Genomic DNA, 9,632 nt, shown 5'->3' with positions numbered 1-9,632 from the left:
TTTGGTTCGGGTTTATAGTTTGGTTGTCTTTTTAGACCTATCAACATTCATGAAATTATTGTGTAATGTAATTTTTGTATCGGTTTTGTCTGAGATTACATTTTTGATTATTTTGTTAGACTTACCTATATTCATGAAATTATTGCATTATATTAATTTTTTGTGGCAAAAAATAAAGAGAGAATATGAAACATTCAACAAGTGTTTTGATCCCCATCATATCTGAAAGAGATTTCACACAAGTTTACTAATATATGCAAAATCAGAAAGGACCCACAAAAATGTGCAACTTGAACTTTTGATAGATTCTTATCCAAAACTGATAAGTTTAGTACATTTCCCTAATCTTACTTTACTTATTAAAAAAAACTATATATTATGTTTCTTTCGGATCTCTCCTCCTTTATAACATGCAAATCGAAATATTATTAATGGAAATAAGTAACAAAAACAAAATATCAAATGGAAATGAACAAACATCTATATATTATATAGTTTAAATATTCGTGTAACACAAATCAAAATCTATATTGATTAAAGTATCCATGGCCACGTCAGTATGACTTGGATTTGACCCAAAAAGCGTTGGACAATTAATTATTTTATCCAATAAGACATAAAAAAATATACTATTACGTGTAGTTTTGTGGTAGCTTCAACAATATTGCTTTAAGCTCCTCATAGTCTCATGTTTTCATTAACTTATCCCAATATTTAGTTTTGTAAAGAGAAGCCTCAAAAGTATGTAAGAACTAAGAACTAAGAAGTAGAAAATGAAGTCAAATAAAAAGACTGTATTTACGATCATCTTAGTCATTATCAGTTGAGTAACTCTGTAATAAATTGTAGTTTTTAATATGTTATTAATAAAGTTATTTACATTATTTTATACTACTTAATTGAAAAGTGGATGAACCTTTGTAATAATCAGAATCTTGGTTATAGTTTTATTTTAATAAAGTTACACAATCATGACACTTTTTTGTTTCACAATAAGTAATATTTTGACAAAACTTTCTGAAATATTTTACATTTTTAATGTAAAGATAATTAATTATTTCCATTGAGTTTTCTTATTGGTTAGATAGTGTTTAGATAGAAAGTAAATGATATTTTATTATTAAAAATACAACTAATACAATTTATAAAAAAATTATGTTAAAACCTTAAACATTAAATAAAATGGTATAGAGTAAGTATCTATATTAACATTTTTGAAGTACCTTTTGTGTTCTACCCTTTTATTTTATAATATTTACATAATTAAACCAAGGCCATTTAATTAAATAATAAAAGTTTAGAGTAAATTTTGTAATTAAATCATAATAAAATTACAAAATTAGAAATTAGTATTTATTACATTTAACAAAATTTCCTAAAATATCTCCCTAATAAACTGAAAATTTCTTAAATATCTTTAAATGATCTTAGTTGTTTTTAAAATTTATATTCTTACATATAACATATGTATCATAATAATACAAATTGTTTTTCCGCAGATGTTGAAATATGAACTTTTGAAAACAAATGTATATTAATCGATACAGAAAATGTATCTATTAAAGTATTATTGGTAATTGTGTAGTACGGATCATGTGATAGAACAAGTTATAAATTACATAATTATGATTATGGATAATTATGATTATGGATATTTTTACGGGTTGTCTACTATAGTATAACCAACAAATATTTTAATAAGAAACTATACTATTTAAACGAAAATGTTATGTCAACATCATTTCATTATTTTAAATATTATACTTATTTAATTAAGATGATCAAATTATGATTATATAAAAGATAAATTATCATACAATATTTTACGGGTTATATGAAAGAATTAACAATCAAAATACAGTAATACACTCTTATATATCAAACAATATTAATAAAAATACAGTTCAGAATATTGTCCCGCGGTGTACTACGGGTTAAAATCTAGTTTTCCTTAAAAAAGCTAACCGATAAAACAAAATACAATGTGTTTACGTATCTATCTTGTGCATACATAGTATCATTTTGTGCTAGTGTTAGAGTTTTACATTATGTGCATTAGGTAATATCTTACAAATAGTTGACGGTCATAATAGTTATAAATCAGTAAATCACACAAGTGGTAGAAATCAACAATACCATAAACAGTAGTAATAAACTGTAGTATACCGAGAAGACTAAGATGATGTGTAGAGTGATGTTTGGATCATGTATCGTCTTCCGGAGACCCTTAATGTTGTCCAAATCAAGGGGGCTTATAAGGATTCAGTTTTCGTACTTATTGTTATGGATGGTTGTGAAGGTGGTGAGATTTTATGCTCGGATTTTTTCTAAGGGAATTTTAGTGAGCGTGAGGCTGTAGTTGTAGATCATTTATATTCTTGTGGTGTTTAAAACCGATCCCCCGTATGTATGCACATTCCATATAATCATATTTGGCAAATATACCTACAAAGCCAAAATCAAAATGTAATTAACAAAAATTGTTGCTCCTTTGTGCTTCAGGTTCTCAATCAAGATGAGACACCTATGCTTTACAGTCTTTTGTTCGGAAAAGGCGTTGTGAACAATAATACTACATCTGTTGTGCTCTTCAATGCAATTCAAAGCTTTGACCTCACCATGAAGCAGCTTTTAAATTGCAAATTTCTTGTATCTGTTTCACTTGAGCACCTTGCTTGGACTTCTTTGATATGTTTCTCTTGAGCACCTTGCTTGGTGTCACACTTAGCCCAGTTTCTTTTCTATATTACTATTTCTTTTCGGTATTACATTTTGTTAAAGTAATTTTGTATAGCATTTTTTTTTGTGTTTTTCTATCCATGCCATAAATTATCAAATATGTGATTTTTAAGAATCTCTAACAAAGTTCTACTATTGGGATAAAATTAAGAACTTCTAATAAGTTTTTAAATTTTTGAATTTGTAAAATTTAAATTATAAGACGGTAATAAAATAGAGAAAAGTACGTATGACCTAAACAGAATAAATCAAAAACTTTTGGTCTGAATGGGAACACACTATTCTTGTCGGGGCCATTGTGTGTAATAACCTGATAATTAAATATCTAAAAGAAATATTAAAAAGAACATATTTTTTTTTTTTGACCATATTAAAAGAAATATTAAAAGAAATATTAAAAAGAACATATTATTATAGGAAAAAGACTGCCCAATCGGATAAGAAGAAACTGTAATGTGAAGTTGAAACCCAAAAAAAGAAAAAAAAGCTAAATAAAGAAAAGACAACAAACTCCAAAAACATGGAAAAAGTTTTCTCCGGCGAAGACATCTCCGGTAACATTAACTGGTCGGCGGTAGATGGAACTACGACGACGGCGATGAATCGCAGTGCCTCTGAATGGGCATTCCATCGTTTCATTCAAGAAACCTCCGCCGCCGCCGCAGACGACGACGCTAATGCCGGAGACTCCACGACCACGACGGTTTGTGGTGTTTCAGTCTCTTCTCCTCCGAATGTTCCGGTAGATTCAGAGGAATACAGAGCTTTTCTGAAAAGTAAACTCAATCTTGCTTGTGCTGCTGTCGCCATGAAAAGGGTACAATAAACTATACTCTCTCTGCTTAAAGAACTCAAACTTTTATAATTTGTAGATTCTGAAAAATCAAATCTTTTTGTTTTGTAGATTATAAAAATCAAACCTTTTTGATCTTTAGATTTGACCTATTAAGTTTATGAGTCTTTGAAACTGAGAACTAAACTTGTTTTGTCCTTTTTGAGTTTGTGAATCTTATTATAGGATATAACATTATCTTGTTTAGGATTATACTTTTTAATAGTTGCTTAGTTGAATTGATTTTGTGGTGTTAATATTGAAAACTTGATAGGGATCTTTCATCAAACCTCAGGATACTTCTGGTAGATCTGACAATGGAGGAGTATATACAACTAATACATCAGAACAAGGCTCTCTAGCTTCTTCCAAAGGTCTTTACTTATGCTCTTGATGGTTTTTGTATTTTTAGAAGATGTTAAGTGTGTTGTGTTTGTTTCCAAGATTCTTGTAGCTCATGCTAGTTGACCGTTCTTTTGTCTAGCTTCACCAATGATGAGCAGTGCTATAACAAGTGGGTCTGAGCTCTCTGGTGATGAAGAAGAAGCTGATGGTGAAACTAATATGAACCCAACTAATGTCAAACGCGTTAAAAGGTAATAAAATATACTCTGACAAGACAAAATCTTGATTTGAAAAATGAACATGAATATGTGTTTTGTTACAGGATGCTTTCTAATAGAGAATCAGCTAGAAGGTCTAGAAGAAGAAAGCAAGCACACTTGAGTGAGCTAGAGACACAAGTATGTTGATCGCGCCGCATTCTTATCCTTTCTCCTTTATCTTTCTTTAGCTCACTTGTTACAATCTCCATAGGTTTCACAGCTGCGTGTAGAGAATTCAAAGCTCATGAAAGGTCTCACTGATGTAACTCAAACATTCAATGACGCAGCTGTAGAAAACAGAGTTTTGAAAGCCAATATCGAGACCTTACGAGCAAAGGTAGCATTCGTTTTCTTCTCTCTACTGAAACTTCGGTTAGCAAAGCGATATAAGGCTTTTGAAAACATGTTTATTTTCTTAGGTGAAAATGGCTGAGGAGACAGTGAAGAGACTCACAGGTTTCAACCCAATGTTCCACACTATTCCTCAAATTGGTACAACTGTTTCTCTTCCTACAGAGACATCAAATTCTCTAGACACAACAAGCAGCCATGTGACCACACCAGAGCCAGTCAGCTCTGGCAACAAAAGCAAGGGCTTGATTGGTTGCAAGATGAACAGAACAGCTTCGATGCGTAGAGTTGAGAGCTTGGAACATCTGCAGAAACGTATTCGAAGCGTTGGTGATCAGTAGCTAGCTGCTAAGAAGAATCTTGATTTGTAACATTATCAAGAGAGACGTTGAGACAAAATGTCATGTTGTATGTTTTGTAAAGAATTGTTTTTCAGATTATTTAACTTTCATGTTTTAACCAATTTCTTCTTTGATTGTTTGTGTTGAAACTTCTAATTTTCATTCATATCCAACGCTTGCAAGTGGTTTACTTTGTATATATCTTTGTAAATTTAAGAAGCTCTTTTAATTTTCTGTACAATCTTAAAACAGAAAAATATATTTCAATAATCTCTATAAGTTCTGCAAAACTGTTGACATTTAAATTGCATTAACAAAACTTTCAAACTTAATCGGAAAATCTTCACCCAAAAAACAAAAAAAAATAAATTGTGATCACAACCCGTAATTTCTTTTAAGCTCAAACAAATTAACAATCTGAAACAGCGAAATCTATTTGATTTGATAATGGTAGATTAGTTTCAGAAAATGGATGAAAATATTTTCTTCATAACTAATAAATAATACTCCCTCCATTTTTATATTATACTAGGGAGAGTCCCACGCGATGCGTGGGTGAAATTTAAGATTATAAATTATGCAATCTTTTATGATTAGATATACATTAAAAATGACAAACTACTTTTAAAATAAATGTAAAATGTTACCTAAGACCATTTTTTTGTAAAAAATGATGATTATAAGAGATAGACAAAAGATATATGAATAGTGATATGTATTTATAATTAGAGAATTTTTGATAAATACCCTTTGTCTATCCATTTTCAAAAATACCATTTTTTGTCTATCCATATTTTTGATAAATATTCTTTGTCTATCCATTTTCAAAAATACCATTTTTTAAATATGAAAAATATAAAGAGTTATATGGTTTATAAGGTACTTTTAGATAATAACTACTACTGAGAGATTCTATCCAAATAATTTATAAGGTTTTAAATCGTTTTTACAAAGTTTTTAAAGGGTTTGCAGGGTTTTTAAAGGGTTTTTAAAGGGTTTTCTATAAGGTATTTATGAAATATACAAAAATATTACACTCATATAAAAGTTATTCGTGTATATATTTATAAGATTATACACATATTTGGATAAATTTGAATATTTTGGTGGCTTTTTGATAAAGTTTGAAAGAAGGGGTATTTTTGAAAATTGGTACTTGCAATGGGGTATTTTTGAAATTCCTTATAACTATGTCACTTTCTTTTGTGTTATAAGCATAGTGGCTAATTCTAAGACAATATAAGACACCTTTCTTAATTTTTCTTAATTCTAAGACAATTGATATTGTATAAGTTGGAAGAAATGTTACAAAACAAAGTTGAATGGAAGAAGTAGAAAGTCATTTATATTGATAATAAATTTAAATTGGAAATGTTTGACATATTACAAAACAAAACTGAATAGTGAGGAATATGAAGTCTAAATGTTAAATTCATGACACACATGTTGTGAATTATTATTGTTATCCTTTAATACAATTTAATTTTTGTTAAAAGAAAAGATGTCAATTGGACCAATTAAAGGAGAGTTAAATTCCTATATATGTTATGCAAATGGGTTGTTGAATAAATAGGAAGGAAGACACTTACAAATAAATTTTCAAATAACACTATATAGTTGATGCTCTCCACCACACAAATATTATAATATCTTAATTCTCCATCACAAAAATAATTATATAAAAATATCTTACTAGCCTAGGTTAATATCATTTCATAACCATAATAATACTTTGATATGCTCCACCACTCGCATTTATTAAAATGCTCTAACATAGCTAAATTCACTTACAAACATATATATAATTAAATCATTTAATTAAACTGATTATAAGTGTTGATAATTTGAAATGCTTCACTATTTCCACTATTGAATTCTTGCATTAAATAAATATGTAAATAAGATTAAGATTTTAATTAGGAAGATGTGTAGTGGCCTAGAAAACATAAAAAATGAAATTCAAATTTGACATAATAATATATATTGTACTGAAATTTAGTTAACTCATTTCTAAACTAAAAAACTTTAGTATTGAATGTTATAATTTTTATATTGAAACCATATAACAAACTCCATTCAATTATACAATTGTTTTTATAAAACTCTTCACATACTGAAATTGTGAAATCAAAATAGTATATAATCATTTCTAATAATGTAATAATCCTATAAAAACTAAAATAATAGAAAATAAGACAACTAAATTATGTATAAATAAATAATTATATATATATATATATATATACGAATTGAATGGACATATTATGAATGTAACAACATATGTATTAAATTTAAATAAGGTTTGAAAACCTACAAAGTTGAAAATATATATTTTTAAATATATTATTATACGTATGTATTATACATTTAAAAATATAAGAAAAAGAAAAAATAAATTGGAAAAGTAAGATGTATTTAAACCAAATATATAATCAAGCCCTTACAATGATATCTTAATTGAGTTTTTAACCCATGCAAAAAAATTAAAAAACAAAGAATTTATTTAGGACATGAGATATGGTGGAGAATGTGAGAATGATTATTTATAGGATAAGAAGTGATGCAAGTTACATTTCTAAAATAATTAAATTAGAGGAGTTATAATTGGAATTTTATAATGTGTTAAATGGAAATTGAATGGAGAAAACAAATATTCAAATTTTTAATTTATGTAATTTCAGTTTACATAAGAAAGGGTAAATATATGTCATATCATACCTTATGAATGCTATGTTATACTAAATTAGTAAAATGTGTGTTATTTATATGTAATCAATTAAATAGTGTTTATGTAATTTCAGTTACTTTAGTAGTAAAGTATAGACTTAAAGTATGAATTAATGTATATGATTAAATGTGTTACATTTTTTTTTGTCAACTACATTTTTTGTTTTTTTTATAAATAAATATTATATTTAAAAAAAAATACCAAATGGACCAAAAATTAAATACTTTTATATATATATATATGATTTCAAACAATATAGTTTTCATATACATAATTAAAATATTAGAAAAATAAGACAACTAAAAAGTATGAAATTAAATATGCTATTTTATTTATCGAATAGACCAAAACATAAGAAAGGGTAAATATATGTCTTATCATACCTTATGAATGCTAAGAGAAAATTGTTCTTTATGCCATGTACAGTGTCAAAACTCTTAAGGAATGCCATTTACAAAAACCTCTTCTCCCGCCTGCCACAAGAGACATGTAAAAAGACCAATGTACCCCTAAACGAATTGGCTTCTCTGTTTTTGTGTCGTGACTTTTTTTTTTTGCATTATCTCTTTCTCTTCTTCATCTTCTTTTTCTTCTTCCAACAACAAACAATTTCAGCAGACCAGATCCAACGGACGAACTCCGGCGGACCAAATCCTGCGGACAAACTTCGACGGTCCAGATCCGACAGACCAGATCCGGCGGACCATAGTCAATTCTGGTCCAAATTTGGGAGACCAGAATCAACGGACCAGATTCGACGGACCAGTTCCGACAGATCATAACTCCAGCGGACGAGTTCTGGCAGACCACAGTCAGTTCTGGCAGACCACAGTCAGTTCTGATGAACTATAACCAGTTCAAGCAGACCATATTCGGCGGACCAGTTTCGACCAACCAGAAATACGAGTTCCGATAGAACAGATCTGGCGGACGAGTTCAGGCGGACCATAGTCAGTTCCTACGAACTTAAACCAGCTCCGGCAGAGCAGATTCAGCGAACCAGATAGACCAATTACGATAGACTAGTTGTGGCAAACCAGATCCGGCAAATATGTGGCAGGCGGACAAAAACTAGTTATGATAGACTTGTTCTAGGTGACAAAAACCGGCGGACCAGTTCTGGTGACATGATTTGGTGGACCAACCAGACGATGAAACAAGTGATGCGGTTATTACACTATAGACAATACATTTTTCTGTAGATGGACAAGATTCGGCGAACCAATGTAGTGGACCAGATCTTGTTGTGGCGGCTCAGATGTAGTGGACCAGATCTCTTCTTGTGGACGAGATCTCTTTTTTTGTTTTTTGATTTTGTCTATCGTTTTTTTGTCTCTGCTCTTTCACCACCCACAATTTCCACAAAATCTCTCTACTTATTCTCCATTAGCAGCCTCCAATTTATACAGATCTGGTTTACATTGTGCCCCTAAATAAATCAAAACTTTATTTGTGTCCTTCTATAGAACGTTTGTGGTGGAGGACCAAACTCCTGGTCTTGGTACCCAAACAAGAGTTGTCTCTCAAAACTTCTCAATTTAAGTTTTGATAGACCAGATCTACTGCATCCAATATGTCCATCAACACAGTTGTCCATATTTTCTTCTAACTCATATTTTTGTGTTTGTCTTTCACCGGTTTAAGAAAGCATAGACAAACCTTGTTGGACTACAAATTTTACTAACGACATGTCAGAGGACACACATCGGAGTTGTCTCTTGAAATCTGTCAAGTGAGTTTTCGATGGACCACATCTACTTTATATATTTTGTCCATCATATATTACTTACTCGTCCGCTATTTTTGACATATATGGTCTATTATCCACAAGATATTAGGTTACATCCCAGCAATTAATGGCTACTGCTGCCAACAGAAAAAACAAAATTTCTCTCTCCAATGTCCAGGGCAAAATCGTCCAAGTTTTATGCTTTGTGGCATGATTTGAAAGACATTTTCAATAATGGCAGTTTCACAAAATTGAGTTTCCAAAATGGCATACCCAATAAATTTCCCTTATACTAAATTAGTAAAAT

The 9,632-nt window shown here is 29.8% G+C and overlaps 1 protein-coding gene across 2 annotated transcripts; it reads left to right on the top strand.

Annotated features, from left to right (window-relative positions):
• The first annotated feature begins 3,176 nt into the window (after nt 1–3,176).
• LOC17883667 (basic leucine zipper 63) lies at nt 3,177–5,065 on the top strand. 2 transcript variants are annotated; one of them, XM_006288150.2, is made up of 6 exons: nt 3,177–3,556; nt 3,867–3,945; nt 4,056–4,167; nt 4,239–4,314; nt 4,388–4,513; nt 4,596–5,065. In XM_006288150.2, exons 1-6 carry the CDS (start codon nt 3,260–3,262, stop codon nt 4,866–4,868), a joined length of 963 nt encoding a protein of 320 aa, XP_006288212.1. In that variant the 5' UTR covers nt 3,177–3,259; the 3' UTR covers nt 4,869–5,065. The 2 variants fall into 2 exon arrangements, with proteins under 2 accessions (XP_006288212.1, XP_023636533.1); XM_023780765.1 differs by having other exon boundaries at nt 3,178–3,556; nt 3,846–3,945.
• The last annotated feature ends 4,567 nt before the right edge of the window (nt 5,066–9,632 follow it).

This window comes from Capsella rubella, unplaced genomic scaffold, assembly GCF_000375325.1.
Source record: "Capsella rubella cultivar Monte Gargano unplaced genomic scaffold, Caprub1_0 scaffold_6, whole genome shotgun sequence".
Classification (NCBI taxonomy): Eukaryota; Viridiplantae; Streptophyta; class Magnoliopsida; order Brassicales; family Brassicaceae; genus Capsella; species Capsella rubella.
Note: the sequence above shows the minus strand (reverse complement) of the source record. Positions and strands in the feature narration are given on the sequence as shown.

Excerpts from the sequence above, each read along its gene's own strand:
- LOC17883667 (XM_023780765.1), top strand. The coding sequence starts at position 3,260 with ATGGAAAAAGTTTTCTCCGGCGAAGACATCTCCGGTAACATTAACTGG. Across the intron at positions 3,557-3,845 it reads CTGCTGTCGCCATGAAAAGG|GGATCTTTCATCAAACCTCA; the intron begins GTACAATAAACT and ends AAAACTTGATAG. Across the intron at positions 3,946-4,055 it reads CTCTCTAGCTTCTTCCAAAG|CTTCACCAATGATGAGCAGT; the intron begins GTCTTTACTTAT and ends TCTTTTGTCTAG.